General features: G+C 37.8%; 1 protein-coding gene across 3 annotated transcripts in view; it reads right to left on the bottom strand.

Moving 5' to 3' along the window:
- RAP1GDS1 (Rap1 GTPase-GDP dissociation stimulator 1) overlaps window positions 1-18468 on the bottom strand; it is a 102499-nt gene that overhangs the window by 56729 nt on the left and 27302 nt on the right. For 2 of the 3 annotated variants that reach the window (XM_054203350.1, XM_054203352.1), the window contains exon 2: window positions 8875-8985. In XM_054203350.1, the coding sequence (XP_054059325.1) occupies window positions 8875-8985 (111 nt within the window). The remainder of the gene's footprint in view (window positions 1-8874; window positions 8986-18468) is intronic. The other variant, XM_054203351.1, reaches the window with a different exon arrangement.

Below are 18468 nucleotides of genomic sequence, written 5' to 3'. Positions count from 1 at the left end.
CCATGTATATAGCTTTATACATACAAATATATCTCTTGAGCTCAGTGGGACTACCAGAACATAAGAATCTATGTCCTTAAAGGTAAGAATATATGTAAATGTTGCCAGAATCAGGACATTGCTTTATAGTCCTTTTACTAATTTTACTCTGTGCTCTAAACATGTGTGCTGCAGTAACATACTAACCTAAATCAGTGGAGATTCTGAGTGTAAGCAGCTGTTGTAGAAGGCAGTGGGACTTAGGAAGATATGGCATCCATCGCTTCTTAGGTATCTGCATTTAGTTTGTTGTTTTCTTTCAAAAATTTTATCTTTGAATCTGTTGCTCCCTTCTCTCTTTTCTCTAAAAAATCTTATGCACTATTTTGTTCCTTGTTACTCATTGACTTCGTTTCATTTCTTCCTTTTTCATTTCTATTCCCTCTCCCTCCCTTGCTTTGAGTAGACATTAAATACATTATCCCTGCACTGAAGTTCAAAGAAGCTGGATCAAGATTTAGCAGTTGCTAAACAGACAGCAGTTCATGTCTCTAACATGCAAAGAAAAGGAGTTGTACAAGGTACTATGGGTAACTCAGTGCTACTCTTAATATTTTTGTAGTTTCCAAGACAAACCAGGAATAATGAAGTAGTAAAATCTTTGTCATGGGCTAAGGCCACCATCTTCCTAAAGAATACTTTAATCTCAGCAGGTAACTATAGATTTCAGTAGACAATTAGCAATAATACTGTTTTTGTTTTGTCTTTTTGGAGGAGGATATTCTAGCTTTCATCTGCATATTTCCTTTCATGGACATACACCATAAATGTCTGCTGCTTGTTTGAGTGTTCAGGCTGGGACACTTACATATCAAGACTAACACGCAGGCATGTGTCTGCTGTGGCTGAGTATACATCCATGGGTGGCCTCCTCCTTCTAAGATCACAGGTGGGTGACATATACAAGCGATCACTGGAAGGTAGACCTTAGGAGGATCACATATCCACCTAGAAGAGAGACTGCTGCTAAGAAGAAAGGGAAATGCTGAAGATCAGAGAGGAGTAAGAGAGCAGGGAAATGCTATTTTTCATTGGACTTAATTCTACTAGTTATCCATTGGCTTAATAGGCCACTGATCCAACTGGTACCATTGTCTACCCATCTGCTTGTGCTATGCTACCTTGATGTGCTTGTGCACTGGCTTGTGTTGTTACAGCTTACTTGTTAGTTATGGGTATTAAATCTGTGGGGATGCTGAGTGCTCTTTTTTTTATTTATAGCAAACAACAGTAGCCAAAAGTTAATCCTACATGTGAGGGTCAGAATAGGGTTTACAGACGGTTATTGTTTTGTTTTAAGCTGTAATGCTGTGCAAGCATTCACAGTTACGAAAGCATTGTTACTAAGTCACAACCCACATGAAATGATTGTCACCTCATTTTACTCTTATTCTGATCAAACAGAGTCTCTTCAAAACAGAGAACGGTTAGTCTGGTGATGTTTAAGGACAGGTTTGCTTGCTTGAGCAAGCTGTGAAATGTAGAGGTTTTTCTCCATGCTTCAGAAAGAGAAAGGAGCAAGCTTAAAAAGTCTAGCCAATGGGAAAAAACGAAACTGATTTCAGGTAATGCTCATAGCTTAGAATAATTCTGCGAAGTTACAACTATTTCTACAACTTAATTTTTTTCTGTTTGGGGTGGGAGGGTAACATATCTTTTACTTTCATACTAATGTGTGAGAGGATCATAGAAACAAAAGATGAAATAACTATTGTTTAATTCTACCTAAAGAGGTACAAGATTTCACTGAAATCAGATGACACTCTCATGTGCTAAAAGATAAGCAGTTAGCTACTCACCTACTGAACTGTCAAAAATGTCCAGAAAGGAAATAGATGAAAATAGGTAAAGCTCTGGGTTTTGGTTTTTTTTTTCTTTTTTTCATAAATCAAAGGCATTAAGAGGGACAATTATATGTTTAAAAATTTCAGAGAAGCAGATTTTTTTTAGTTGAGCCCCGAATTTAACAATTACAAAACATTATCTCTAAATTCTCCATCATTTTTCTGCTCCAGTAGAGGAATTGTTCCATCTTTTATGGCCAGTGAAGATCAGAAAAAGGAACATCGAGTTTAGGAAGAGCATGAGTACTAACTAAATTCAACAACATATGGAAGCAACAGCTATAAAGAACAGAATAAAATGAAGAATTTCCAACTCAAATATAACCTCTGTGTTAACATATGGTTGTGAGAATTGGAAATCCACCAAAACATTAAAGACAGGAAACTAGATGCCTTTGAAAGCAAGTGCCTACAGAAGATTCAGGGCATTGGATGGAAAGTTTCATCGCTGATGAAGGAATGTGAGAAATCTGCAGTCTCTGCAAAATTCAACATTTTCTTAAGAACTCCAGATGCTAACACATCCTCCTCTGTCACGCCATCAAGTAAGAACCAATGCGTTTCCAAAAACCCACTAGTGACTTTCAAGAGAAAACCTGAACAGAAGCTCTAAGTAGGAGGGCTGAGCTCGTGATCTCAACACCATAAAGCTGAAACAGCAGGAAATGATGGCAAAGGCTAGCAAGCAGTTGCCCAGAAAGTTTGTAACATAATGTTATTTTCTCTGATACAACACAGTAAGTATATTCAAAACAAATCAAAATAGTATATAGCCAAAATATGTTTTGGGGCAAACCAAAATAGCATAAAGAAACTGTACTCATTATGGGGAGAAAAATGACATGCCAAAGAAGCCTTAGAATAATGCTGCAATTTCCAATTTCAAACAGGAATTCAAAATTTTCATGTGTCATTTGATGGTTCCTTGAGTTACCAGGTATCAGCATAGCTCAACAAATAGAAAACAGGGCATCTTATAGCCAACCACATCTTTAAGGTAAAGTGTATTATTTAAAACTTTCTTCTTTCAACTGTAAGAGCTTTCCAAAATTTCTAAATCTCTTTCAAAATTGGGGCCTTGCCCTCTCACTTCAGCTTATCTTTACTGGTGTGATTTTGCTTAACCATTTTTACACACAAACTTGTAAACTCATACTCTTAGCCTCCCAAAAAATATACATTAAAAAAAAAATGCTTCAAATGCATGTGCTAGCCTTTCCATTTCAGTTACATGTCAGACATTTTTCAGAGCTGGGTGCTGAAGGCTGGGATTAGTGGGCTTCAGCCTCTTACACTGACTACATCAGAACCAAAAATAACATGCTCAGCAGATTTTCAGATTTCTCATCTGCCAAAACTGGGTTATTTATGTCTGCTATAACCTCTTGTATCTGAAACACAGCAGCATGTCTGGACTAGCAATAACATTTTTTTTGTTGTTGTTACTGCAATAATTATGTCCCAGAAGGCCTGTGGTTTAAAAGAAAACCTCTATTTCTATCTTGTTTTCTTTTTGTCAGGCAGTCCTTTCTTGTGGACCTGTATTTGAGGATCTAAAGATAACTGCACTTTTTGATAGGCACAATATTTATGAGAGAACCCTTAATAGGTATAAATCTGTATATGTTATAAAATGATAACCAATATTGTTTTCTGTTGTATTTCCCTAGACAATACAATTAACCTATTGTTCCCAAAATCCAATAGTACATATCAGTGTTTTTCTTTGGGTTTGAGATAAAAAATAAAGCATTTACTAATTCTTTCCAGAAATGTAAGTGTATGATCTTTCAAAATACTTTTCTCCAGTGCATAAGTGCTTTACTCATCTGATTTTTTTAAAAAATAGATTCCAAGCTGCAAAGCTTATGTTAAGCTAAGATATTTTTCTCTGTTAGTTTAGCCTGCCATTGATTAAGGCTTAAATTGAAAATATCTGAGCCAATAGTAGAATCCATTGTCTCACAAATCTTTTTCTACGTAAAACTAGTTCAGTTCTAACTACCATGTTCTTTGAATTATTACAGTAAAACATGTAACATTGTGCTTTTAGAACCAAACTCTTGAAAGCAATAATTGCTATCTTTTTCACAAGATAGGTTTGGTTCCAGAATAGAAAGTAACTTGAGCTTGTAACAATCAGCTGGGGTTTATTATTCAAAAAGTAATAAAATTCAGTAATATACCATCTAATGATGCCACTGGAGCTGATGTTTAATACCATAATTTTTCTACAGTATTTGCACTGAGAATTTCTGTTGGTCAGGAAAGCAAATATGCCTCCCTTGCATCTTCAGCGTAACTTTCAGTACCACTTGCATGTAGGGGAAGAATGAGATTTCAGAGAATGTTCCTCAGTAAGATGTAATTTAAAAAAAAACACAAACAAACCAAACAAAACACAAAATACCCTTGAATTCCAAAGTCGCTAAACATGATAGAAACTTAGCAAAAATACGAGAGCAAATATTCAGCTTTCGTAACTATGGCTAAGGCCTTGAGGTGGATGGCTGTGGGCTGCAGACAAGCATGTGACGTTTGTGACTTGATCAGAGGGCAGTCTGAAGCCCAGGGGGAGGGAACTCACTCACCCTTCTGCAGTGAGCACAGGGAGGTGACACAACTGCCATTTCTCAGAGAAAAATGCATCCAGATTCATCTACCAGAGCTCTCCTTACCCCATTTCCTCCTGTGGATTTTTCTGCAGACTTCAGTTCTTTTCTTTTTACACACATTATTATAAAGCAACTACAAGATAAGCTGTTTATTACTCTACCCCATTTTGGGGAGGGGGGAGAAAATGACCCCTGTTTGTACAAAGTCTCAAATTATAATGTAAGGAATTCTGATGTATTAAACAGAATTAAATTTCATTTTGCAATGCACAATTAATCTCAGAGGGTTTTTTTTTAAGCTGAATTAAAAAAAAGCTGATGAACCTCAGAATCCTATTCTCTGACAAAGCAATTTCTTGCGTGTTGCCTTTTCTGATTGTTATGATCATTCTGCATTCCATATTACTGTAAACAGCCTGTTTCCAGATCAGCAAAATTCCTTCTTGGCAGTAACACATCAAACCATGTCTATACAGAAAGAATCCAAATTCTACAAAGCAGACAATGGAGTCATTTGTTTAATATATAGTTTTTAAAAGAAAACACATGTGATATATGAATTTCACCTCCTGATTCAGTAGAAGACAGTATTTCATTCAGTGCATGGCTGACTCTATTTCTCTGCTGCTAACATTGCTTAGGGATCATGCACCACAGCCTTCCTTTAAAAGTCTAAGCCATGGAAAGTTTAGCAATCTAGAGACGATGAACACTGGTGGATAGAGAGAGATCAAGCATTTGTATTTTCCTTTCAGCAGTAAGGTAGACAGAATCTCAGCTTATGTGCATGAGGTAGATCCACAGAGGTGAAAGGAGCTGTGCTGACTTACATTAGCTGGGAATCTAGACTAATGTTACTGTATGTCTTCATTATGGCAGGCCTTACGGGTGCAAAGTCCCCAGCTATGCCAGTTGACTTCACTGGGAATGCTGAAGAAAGTCCACATAAAATGAGGTATGTTCTTATTATTCTAAAGCACTTCTAATGCTTATCTCTTAATCCTCTGTCATTGTTGCCTCTCTCATCCTAATGTCCTGCATTTTATCTTGTGCCTCAAGCTAGTCCACATATGACTGGCCTCAGCCAGAAGTGCTGGTGATAGGTAAGAACAAAAATATGAGCATAAATAGGAATACACATCTCTCCAAACAATGTCTCCTAAAGAAACCATCTGTGCAGGATTTTCAGACCTGGGTCTCAGATGTGAAGGGCTATACAACTATCTCCCTAGATAAGTAGCTAAAACCATTTGAATTTGGCTTGCCAAATATTTACCAGCAGTGATCATATTCAGCAAACTATTTGATTCACCCTTGTGTAGTGCACACACCATAATTTGATTGGTGTGACAAATGGCAGAATAGCTCGTAAAGCCAGACAGGAGGTATCGTGTTCCAGGGCTCTACTGCCTGTCTGGGATTATCAAAAGATCATCTGTCAGGAGTTGGGGGCGGGGGGGGGAAGAAAAAGCAGCAGATTACATAAAAAGAAATTAAAAGCTACAGTATTAATTGTAACTTTGCCATCCTTTTCTATATTGTAGACAACATAGGAAGAAAGTAGTTTGTAATATTTTAACATAATGAAAATTTAAAAGATTGTACGCAAAGTAAATGGAACTATAATTGTCACTGTATTGTTAGACACTGAGGAATTTAACTTATGTTTCCGCAGTAACCACAACCCTATGCTGCATGCACGCAGTTATCAATTAAAAGCAGCGTAATGGTCTCTGAAATATTCATATGTACATGCAATATGCCCAAATTGAAGTTGTGGAAACTATTACTTCCTTTATTAAAAATCTCAATGTAGTATTAACACTGGCTTTAACTGTCATTTTTGGCTGGCAGTAGAAGGGAGTGGGTTGCATTAGTGTATTAGTAATATACTAAATTTTATAGAAGATAAAATAATATTTTTATATCCAAGTCTTTATGAAGTGAATAAAACTAAATTCTGTGACCTATGATACCACCATGAACTCCCAATGAAATCATAGTCCTATGAAATTCTCTTAAAATAAACTCTATTCCTCGCATGGCTTATTTTTCTAGTGTTACTCTAACGTGATGATTTACTGAACTATAATCAGAATGCATACTTTATTAATATAATCATACACATGGGAATACACTAAAGGAGAACAGAATAATTATTTGCGAAACCTTATTTAAATTATTTCTGTGTTACAATAATCATGCAGCTTTATATAAACAATCTGATTTCTCATTATTATTATACGATAATTTACACACAGAGGTACAGTGTGTATCCCATATCTCTATGATATTATATATATCTCATATATATGATCATACACACTGTAACTAAAAAAATAAATCAAATCCATATTAAGATGTTAACTGGATGGATGAGAACTATGAGAAAGGACATTCATCAGTTGTTTAGTCAAAGGACGGACGGTCATCTGTCGCCCAATAATAACTCAGAGACTGCAGCGTTTAGAAAGCTGATTCTAATCTATTTGTTGAATCAACCTATTACATGCAATTTACCTCATAATCTCTGAAGTCTTTTGAATGTACTGCTGTTCTCACAAATTTATGTCAAAATGGAAACCTATCTTCTATGAGGTTTTTTTCTCAAAATCATCAGACTGTCTTAAGAAGCTTGTTGTCCAAAGGGACTCAGCAAAACTTAGGTATCGAAGTGTCTAATTCACATGAAAGGGAATTGATATACAGGCTCCTAAATCACCTGCAAGCTGTTGAAAAAACTGCCATCTAAAAATATCTAATTTTCAGTAGAGTTACTTTAGTTGCCCTCAATCTTGGGCAACTGAAAATATGTGGAGATGTACGTCATATGGCAGCTCAGCAGGCTTATATTCATGTTACTGACTTACATGCAAAGAACATGGTAAATGGTGGAGGGATTATAGCTAAATTTTGTAAAACTATCCGAAAGAGAGAGGTCAAAATCCTAATAATCTACTTATCTGATCTGGCAGCTATGAGACTAGAAAAGATTTTGGAAGGAAGAGCCAAGCCCTACACAGAGATGGAAGAGAGTCACATGGTTGCAAGGAAGCATTGGTAAGTTTGCTGTCAAAATTATTAGGCAAAATTATTTTGCATCCGCCAAACTTGTTCTGCGACATAGGTATGTGACCTTCATAGGCAAAATGGTAAACTCTGTCATTTACACTAAGTACTTTGTCATTTTTCATACCTTCTTCTTTTTAGTACTTATCATTTAAGTATTAGACTTAAATGTACTGGAAATACCAAATCCAACTGGAAGTTGGAAGTTCCAAATCCAACTGGAAGTTGGATTAAACGATTGGATATACTTTATAAATAAACTCATAAGAAAAATGATTCAGCATCCTCAAAAAATAGGTTGATCTAAACCCCAAATATTTTGTTTGTTTGTTATTTCCTGGCTGATATCTCTTTGCAAAATAATCAATTAAAAACCCACTACTATTAAATGCAGAGACTGTTATAATCCATATTGGATTTGATATGGGTGGTGCTTATATTCTATTGTGAAAAACCTCATTAAGTATTTTACGCCAACTAAGCCAAAAGGCTGTGATTTATAGAATACCATCATGGGAATGAAACAAGACTTATTAATAGTACGTACTTTTGAGTGTATTGGTATTAACAGAGGACTAATATTTTTTTTAAATAAAGAATTTCTAACCATGGCTTGTATCTATCTTGACAAGTTTTTCAACCTGAAATTGTACACAGATTTTTCTTCTGCCACCATCTGAAGCGCTAGGAAAGTTAAACTCTGAAAAGTCTTGTAAGCTGTCATCTTCTTTTACCATACCTTTCTGCCTACTGCAAGTGGGGACACACATTCTACAGCTTTTGGTGAAAAAGACATCTTGTTCCATTCTTAAGTTATTTTTATTATCGTACCACATGTCAAATTTGGATCATCTTTGGATATCCAGCCTATTTATGCTAATTGAAGCTATTGGAAATAAGAAATATTTGATCAGAAGAATGAGGAAAAATACATTCCAAATAGGAAACTATGCTCTTTTAACCAGAATAAGCAAACAGCTCCCATATCCCTCTCCCCATCCTATCAGGCTCATTTGTCCATCCCTGTCCTTTGTTCCTTGAGTGATCAGTTGTGTAAGTAATTGTGCTACTTTATACTGGAAAAAGGGCTGGACTACAGCTGTTCTAAATATCCAGATATTTACCTGTCACTGTCTTCATTGCTACCTGAATGCTACAGATATATGGGTTAAAAAACCCAAAATCCAGAACAGCCAACCCAGCAGCCCTCTTGCTTGAGTTAGTCTTTCTGCCACATTCTCCTACCTCCATTTTAATTCACTGATCTCATTATACGATTTAAAATTTGAAAGGTCCATACAACTTACTGTTTTGTGCCAGAGCTTGAAGCAGACAGTCCAAGCATCCCTCCAAGCTATCTGCTGTGCTGTCAGTGGTTGTTATCTTCAGCTTTTTCAGAGCGTCACTTAAATTATCTGCTTGGTAAACACAAAGAAAAAAGAAATCAGTGTCCTCATCAATTTGGTAACAGCATTATAGCCTTGAATGGAAATAGTTACTGTAAAGTAAACAAGATCTTGTATCAATGGAGAAGGCATGTATGGTCTGTATTCTGAGGATGCAAAAAGCCAAGAGTCAAAGGTTATAGAGGAAATTAAACTTTTCGAATTTAAATCTACATTTATCATTCTGCCTCTGAGAACAGGATGCCAGCAGGCACTTTATGAAATGCCGCTGAACAGCAATTTAGCCATCAATATTTTCTCAGCCTAGTTGGTGCAGAACCCAGCAGCCGTTTCTTTGCTTCCATCCTTGCGTGTGGGGAAAACATATGATGGAAATAAGCAAATCTTGATTTTTTTCATCAATAAAGGGAAAGTAATTCACAATGCCATTTTCTGCATACTGTGTAGGCTTCCATCTTGGCTATACATTCACAGATCCCTTGTGCTAAGCTTATAGCCTTTTAAGTATTATGCCATTTTCCACCACAATATTACAAGCACCACTGTTTATATGAACTGTGTTAACTCCTTAAATTCAACAGATCCATAAAAACATATGTCATTTTCTAGAAATAAGGAAGTTCTGTTGTGGATTTTGGATAATTAAATAACTCTTCCCTCTTTACAAAAAAAAAAAACAAAAACCAAAACAAACCAAAACAAACCAAAAAAAAACCCCAAAAAAACCACCACCCACACCTCATAATATAATTCTCAGTAGATGCACATTTATTTCCATAAAAGTTGGGGTAATATGACTGCTACCATTTTGAGTATTCTGGCTATTCATGAGCAAGGTATAAGCGTTAGCAGCAGCAGCCTGAGTCTCTTTGGTTTGCCCACTGATGACTAACCTCTCTCTGAATGGACTATCCTTTTAAAAAATGAGTGCTGATTTAGTTTCCATGCCAACTCTGTCAGTAAGCAGAAAGTGTTACTCAAAACAAATAATGTTAAATAATATCTATCTGTCTCCTGCTCTCCAGTGATTAATCAAAAATCCTTGACCCAAGCCCCACAGAACCATAGGTATAGTTTCTTTGCAATGCATCACTGGCATATTCTGGACCTGAAAGGCAGACAGCGCTGCCTTGGAGCTTCACATCAATGTAGGAAGCCCCCTTCATAGGCCAGTTGGCAGCTGCTGTGTTTTGCCTTCTCTTCATTTGCCCACATATGGGATGGTGCAAAGGAAAGATGGCATGGCAAGAACTTCCCTTTATTTGTCTTTGAGGCACTGGCAGCCCAGTGGAGACACAGCAGATGTCCCATGAAGAAGGCGGAATCTCATTCCTCCTGGAGCTGCTCTGCTTCTCAGACAAATCTGTGGCTTCTGTCCCACCTCCATTTTTTATTAGCATATGCTTTTGTAGCCCAAGATCCCATACAGATAAAGGTAAGATGCTTCATTTCTGAAGTGCTCAGTATTTAGGTAAGAAATTTGTCATGAAATTCTTTATCAGGCAGTTAGTTTGTCTGTTCAGTAATCTACAAGTTCGTAGCTACACTATAGTCAGGAATCCCATTACTCCTACATGCAGAGAGCCAGCAGTGTGCAGGCAATTCTGTTAAAGCCTTTGGGGCAGCTGTACTTGGTTGTGCTCCTTGAGATCTCAAACTTGCCCCTCTACCACCTCTCCTTGCTATGCTGAACTGACACCTCCTGGATCAAGCTACCAAGAAAAAAAAAAAAAAGATTTATCATTTTCCCTCGTACTGACTTATGTTACTGTCTAGCAGGCTTACTGCAGCACATTTATTGAATGACACTTAGCCAACAGTAGAGCTGAACATGCACTGCTAAGTCTCATTGCTTAAATAAATTATTCAGGAAATATCACTGGAATTTTTCAAAATACACAGGTGTAGGGTGCCCAATGACCAAGCTCAGTACTATAATTTAACATTGTGCATTCCACCTCCTCTTATACTTTCCTCACCCACCTCCGTCTCATATTCCTCTCTTCAGTTTTCCGCTAATATAGCGCTAATTCTCTTCCATCCTACAGGCATCTCATCTCCCTGTATGTATCACACTTAGCTTTGAAACTGTAGCAACCATTTATAGTAAAAGGATTAAATCTACTATATATATAAAAACCAGGGGTTCCCACAATCTGGGGAAAAAGAAAATGCATAGGTACGAAATTTACCTTCACACTAGTTTTTGCAGAATATGGAGAAGAGGCTATCGTTATCGGAGAGCATACCCAGACTTTATTTTTCTCTTACAGCCTCTTCTACCTTGCATGTGCCCAATAAATCACAAGTTCCCACTTATTCTTTCATTTCACTGTGCAAGGAGATGAGTGCTTTACCTCAAATACTTGTAATTTCTTCCACTCTGTGCCACATCAGAACCTGCAATAGAGCTGGGAAGGTCTCCCCAGTCTTTTTTCTCACCTGCCTTTTCTGCTCAGTGACATGTTAATTTTTTTCTGGGGAAAGCCCACTATTTTAATACTATACAGTTACATATGATATGTAGAATGATCCATTTTGGCCAAAATTTTCAAATGTCACTAGCCAAATATTTCATTCCCTAGGACAAACAACTCAATTTTTCATGGTACTGAGCACGTGCACATTCCACTGACATTTAACTTCAACTTTAGACACATACTTCAAGAATCAATGGGCATCTGTGGCAACCATATGCCATGTTGCTTTTAAAATGTCTTGCAAAACTATGTTGCAATATGTGACAAGTTGCTACTTCACTAGATATGATTGGATACTATAAGTACTTTAAAAATAATAATAGAAATTAAATTAGAAACTATATGCGTAAAGTGTGTTTCTAAAATAAATTACAATAATCCTTGATTTTCTAACAAGCCTTCAACTCTGAACTTATTGCAGCTTGAGACTGAGTCCTTCTGTGCAAAAGAAGAAAACATAAGTAGGAATTCTGTAGAAACAACAGATCTCTTGGCACAATGTCAGAAGGCCACAGGCACATAGGAAAAAACCACACCTCAGGAAAGACTGTGTTTGCCCACTTTGAATCTTTCTGTCAAAGCCGGTCTCTTTTCTAAACAGGGTCAATACCTTGAAAGACACATTTACTTCTCAAACCTGAGAATCACAGACATATGCAAATACATCTTAAAGAGATTCAGAGGCTTTGTTATTTTTTTTTCCTTTTGCTGTTCTGAAAAGAACAAAACCTTGCAGTTTGAGATGACACTGACAGGGACACTCGGAGACGAAGGGCTGTTGTGTTCCAGCAGGCTCTCAGCATATAATCACACAAGGCTTCCTGACTTGTGCAGTTTCCCAGTTGCCCTGAAGCTGTCATTTAGGGAAGAAGCTGCAGGTGCTTGTCTTCCGTGTACAAAAACCCTGTTGTTTTCTTGTGATCATCTCCTGCTTACCTTTCTGTCTCTTCCTCTCTTTCTATAGAAGCTGTTTCCAGTAGGCTGATCAGATTCTCAGAGAGAAAAACCCGTCAGATAAAAACAACATAAGAAATCTTTTTGGCTGAGTGTCAGGGAAACGTGAATAAGTAGATTTTTTTCAACATACAAGGTCATACAAAAGCTCACATTAGTTGGGAAGATCTAAGTGGGCAAGATCAGGACGGTAAAGGTAAAAATAAGGGTAGTAATGTTCCTTATGGCTCAGTTGCTCAGCAATCTGGTATCAGGTTGTGAGTTTGTGAGGCATCAAGTTTAACAGAAGTAACAGCTATTTTGTTGATGACCCCAATCTCATACTTACACCTGGTTTATCGGATTGCTTTCAGAAGAATTAGTTCTCTTATCTGGACAGAAAGCCCTGAATCCCACAGACCTTAATCCCATATATCCTAATGATACAAACTGATAAATCAGGAAGAGGAGTCTGGCAAGAGCTGTCAGACCTGTCTGGCCCTTTCCACCTACTGTTGCGTTTTGTTTTCCCCTGATAAATACTCCTACACAAACACTCCAAAAAATGAGGTGGTTTAAATACTATAGTAGCCCCCATTGCTTTTGGTGGCATGGCATTACTACTGTCTCTCACAAACTTTTGCTATCTCTTGCGCAGGCTTTTTTAAGAGAAAAATAGTCAGAAATTAACATAAGTGAATGCTTTAATATTCCATTTCATTTCATCATACCCTTTTTTTCTGAGAGCTTTTCTGTGACTCATTCCTATATTCAGTCACTAATTTGTTTTACACAGAAGAACTGTTCTTTCATCTCGTAAAAAATTTGGTGGTTGATCAACCTTGTTTAGGGTCAGGGCCACAGGAGTGCTGGCTAGGCTGCAAATAGTTTTATAAGGTACCTAATACTGTATCTAGGGTTGCAGCTTCTGGGGGCAAGAACCAACTTGCTAATTTTGCCTTGATTTCAGATCATCTTCATCCAAACCGATGTACCATAGAGCTTTGGGACAACGAAACCACAGAAAAAGTCAAGGTACACAAAAAAGCCAGCTTCTAAGACTGACATTACAAAAAATATTTAGAATATTTTAGCTAAGTATTTAGATGGATAGCTTTTGTCTGGATAGTTTATTTTTATATATTCTGTGACTTTTTTCAGTATAGATATTTTCTTAAAAAACGAGACTTTGAACGTATCATTCACATCGCCTGTATCTTTTGATTGACACCTGGTATATTGTTGTTATTACAGGAACTATTACATTATACATGCAACTTAACAGATAAGGAATTCAAAATCAATAGATAATGAAATGGGACATACTGAAACAGGCTGATCAGATAAGCAGTTTTGCTATTACAGGAATGGTGGCCATATTAGCCTCAGAGCCTTTTGAGTTTGTTTCACTGCCTCTCAGCAAACGGCAAGACATCAAACTGAGCAAAAGGAATGATGCCATTTTCTGGGTTTCTGTGTTACAATGGCATAAATGTCTTAAAAAATTAAGTGTGTATGTCTGCATGGACTATACTTCAGAAATTACTTAATTTTTTTGTATGGACTTTCACTGCCTAGAATTTCAGTAGAAACTAACCTATATGGGAAATCCACCACTGACTCCCCACAGTTGTTTTGGACTAAAAGTGTATTCTGAGGTTATATTATTTGAGAACCTACTAACTGACACAAAGATCAGACACATAATCCATTTAGGCCAGCATCCAGCTCCCAAGCCATCCTTACCCCACGCTCTTCACTTCCCTTCCAATACCATCTGTTTTTCTACTGTAATTCAGCCCCCATGTCATCGTCAGAGCACTCCACGCACAACCGTATTCAGTGGTCCCTGAGGTGCCCTGCGCTATATAATGCCTACCTTGCAAGTTGTTGTCCCAACCCTGATAACCTCCCACAGGGGGGTAGCAGGGGTGGGGAGAGGTGGGGTATGGTTTGTTGATCCTGAAACTGGCTGCCTGAAGAGGAGGCATATTTGGCCTGAATTCCTTTTTCCAGCAGGAAGCCCAGCAGCTGCTGAGATCTGTAGCATGCCTTTGGTCATTAATGACCCCAGGATGCCCCTTCTCCAAAGAAAGCATAGAAGACTGGCCCAAAATTATCAGAGCCCATTAGCTCCCAGGACATTGAGTAAGCTGGCAGGAATGCACAGGATGGGTCCTTCTTGAATCTACATACAGAAAAGCTAAGATGCTTCCCCTTGGGTACCTTGTCAGAAGATACCCAGTCCCATACAACAATTTACCTACCTAGACATGCAAAATACTCAAAAGATACGCAGTTTATTGAGGACAAAATAACTTTGTCCTCATGTTTAGGTCATTGACAAAAAGTACTCCCTGCCCTCCTTTCTTTGCAGCAGCTGCCCTCAGGTGCTCCCAAGTGTACAGTGTTTTCTGTCAAACCACACAAACCTGTCATTAGAAACAACTCTCTGTTCTTAGCCCAGCCAGGAAATTTTGAAACTTGGCATCTGATCAGGTGGTGATATATGCTGTCAGAGGCCAGTAAAGAATTAATTTTTGATAAGTAATGCCAGGAGAAGCTTAGCTGGCTATTGTCTCCAAAAAATAATAGAAGTAACAGTGCTCCTCTAATAGCTGAGTAAGTCCAATGTGACTCAATGGATTCCCACAGCATTTTACTCTTCTCAGGAATGACATAGAGATGGGCCTGGCTGAGAGCGAGTCCTTAAGAATGCAGTGTTTTACATGCTGCCAGGACACAGCTGGGACAACCCTGATGTGAACCGCATCTGACATACTCACAGACTGGATTAGCAATTGCCTGGCACAGACAGAAGATGGATCTGCACTTGCTACATGAACCTGTGCTCCACCTTGCTTCTCTGCTGTGCAATGAGGTGGAGGTGCTGGCCATCAAACTAAGCAATTGCCCTTTTTCCTTAGCAGGCCCTCTTGTGTCTGGCTGCTGTGGAAATTTAGGCCACCTGAGAATTACAGACTCTGTTCTGGAGGTGTTGTTCAGTCAGCAATGTCAGAGAAGGATCTCCAGGCACAGAGAAACACATCTCCGAAAGCTGACAAACAGGCTCAGGTGATATCCAGCTATCCTAGTTATATCTACAGGTGGCTCTTTTCACTTAGCATCGTTTGAACAAGATGCTTTGGGCTGCATTGGTGCTCTTGTATATAACCTTTCCAAGCAACAACCCAGAATAGGATTCCTCTTTGGTTCTCAGCGATGTTCCCTCTATGAGTTATGCCACTAGTGGAATGGGCAGTCTGAAGCACCCCTGTTCCCTTGATTCTCTGGAGAGACACAGCACCTCTTCCGGAGTACAGGGGTGCAGCATGAGCTGCAGGGTGCCGGTTCTGCTCTGCTGCCATGCAAGATGTGTGCTGGCAGCCTGGGGACGCACAACCAGGAGACCTGGTAAGGACAGACCAGACCAAATGGTCTATGACAATTCAAAGATCAACAGCTTCACTGGGAAATTAACGGGAAATAGAAAACTATTTTGCCACTGCAAAATTATTACTACACATCCGCATTTTTAATACTGCATACAATTCTAGGCACTTCATGCTGCAAATGACATGCTGCAGAACTAGGAAAGGCACAGCTATGGCTGAGCAAAGGTAAGGAAGAACTACTCCTCAAGAAGTTAAATAGGTAAGGACTCTTCATTCAGGAAAAAAAAAATAAATGACCGAGCGTAGAACATGATCTGGATGTATGGAATCATGGATAGGACTAAGGTAACGAAAAGAAAGCTAATATTCACTGTTAGTCCTAGCAAAACAACTACAATACCAAAATGAAATTACCAAGCAACAAACTTAAAGGGAACAAAGTACCTTTTCACACCTCACGTAATCAAACTGTGGAACTGTTAAGAGGCTGGAATTATAAACAGATTAATTTAATTTATTCAATTAGAAAACAATTATGAGGAAACTAAAGTCCATGCATGGCTATTAATACTATGATACGCATAAAATGCCAGATTACTGGAAGTTGGGAGAATACCACCCTGTACTTGCCCACCTCTTGTCCCTGCCCAGTGTTTTCCCAGACATCAGCTACTGGTCATTCCCTGTCAGAAACAGAGCAATTGGGTTCACTGACTTTCAGCTACAGGTGGCTGTATGGCATTTGCCTTGTCACATTGTGCCTCGGTGCTTTGGTTCACCAAGAAAAGATGGACAAACAAATCTCTGCAGATGTGTTTGGACTTTACTGGGCCATCTGTTTGGATTCAGCAAGCTGGAAAATATTTTGGGTTCTGTGGCATCTCCACAGCCAGTAAGGTAATTCCTGTTATCAGCTGCATCTGTGATGCTGAACAGGTCCTGAGGCTGATCCAGGCCCTAAACCAGATTAAAACTTAAATCCATGAATCCAGACGTCTTAATCAGGGAGGAACAATCAGAAATCCTGCTTGTTTGTTTCTGTCCTACCATGTTCATTGAGGTGTGTTAACTATTTTTTTTAGGTGATTTTACTAATTCTGGGTAAATACTGATAGCTCACTAAGTGGAGAGCTCCTGCTGCAACCGGTTTTTAACTTAGGGACATTTGCTCTAATTTTTTAGCATAGTAACTAATTTTAATGAGAGTGCCTATTTTTGTCAACAGTTGAGCTGCTTCATTCTTAAACACTTTCTGAATCTTAGATATATACCATCTGGTCTTAGAAACTTGTTACTCTTTCATTTATCCATTTGCTTCAGCATCTGTTCTGACACCTTGATCTCTCATGGAGCTTTATTTTTATTACCTGGAAATACTGACACACTATGACTCATTGCCACCTGAGCAGTAAGCTACCTAATTATTTTTGGTACTTATCAGGTCAGTGCTAACAACTACTTGGTCAGTTTGTATTTAAAATCAGGATAGAAACCTAAACAAAGCAGCATCAGCCAGCATTGAGTTCACTTGGAATCTCTTGCCAATGCAAAATTTTCACTTTGCTGTAGAATTCTGGTTAATTTTAAGCAAAAGGAGTGGTGTGGTGGTTTCTGGGATTTTTACTGCTTCTAAACTCCCTCAATAACATGTCTGTAAGTGGAATTAAAAGGATCAGTCCTAAAGATAACCAGAAACAGAGATTAGCTAAAATGACTTTTTTTCTTATTTTCTGTTTTGTTTTTTTTTGCCTCAGGGGAAAATGGAGATTTTTGAAAATAATTTTGCATATTATTTTTACTGTAGTCACAAATAAACAATAGATATTAATACAAACATATTTACACTATTGCAAGGTATACTGATCTGTAGCTGCTGTAATTGGTTTTGGCATGCTAATGATCCTTTCTCTATTACTTAAATCCTGAGTTGCAAAAGCTAGACTATAAGAATGACATTTCCGAAGATTTTGCAGAATATTGGAAGATTTTTGTCCCTTCCCTAGGAAAATGTGGTACAGATTTAGGTATTTTTATATTTCATAATTAAACACTGAAGATCTGAAATTATCTTAAGGTTCAAAGAAACCAATCAAAATTCAGTGAAATCAACATAACAACTTTCAATGATTTCCACTGGTTTACATCCTAAAAGAAGGATGGAATAGATTTTTTCATAAATAAAAAGAAATATAGTTTGATAAAGGGAATCTGTACTGGATTAATTTAATTTAAAAATCAACTAATGATAGCAAAAGTAATTATTTCAACTAAAGAAGACATATGGTTCTCAGTTTAAGGGAAGATCGTTTCTGGTACTCTGTTACTAGGAGTAGTGGGTAAATCATATACAAGATGGCTACCCATTTGTAAAGAATCACATTTAATTGACAGACAACTGCACATTTTATTTTCATATAGTTTATTTCCTCCAGGTGCCTGATCTTCACTGAGCCACATTACAAAAACCCAGGAGACATGCAGAAAATAACAGAAAATACTAATTGGGACCTTCTGATAGACAAAGCCTTTTAAATTCTCACTGGGTCCTTCATGAGCAAGAAACACACAACATCGTCTGCAATCAAAACTGAATCCACTTCAGTGGCTTTATTCAATGCTCTGTTACAAAACTGATAATAAAGAAGGTAAGATGACTGTTTTATCCTAAGTGATGCGTTGTATCGAGA

Source organism: Rissa tridactyla, chromosome 5 (assembly GCF_028500815.1).
Source record: "Rissa tridactyla isolate bRisTri1 chromosome 5, bRisTri1.patW.cur.20221130, whole genome shotgun sequence".
In the NCBI taxonomy this organism is placed as follows: Eukaryota; Metazoa; Chordata; class Aves; order Charadriiformes; family Laridae; genus Rissa; species Rissa tridactyla.
Note: the sequence above shows the minus strand (reverse complement) of the source record. Positions and strands in the feature narration are given on the sequence as shown.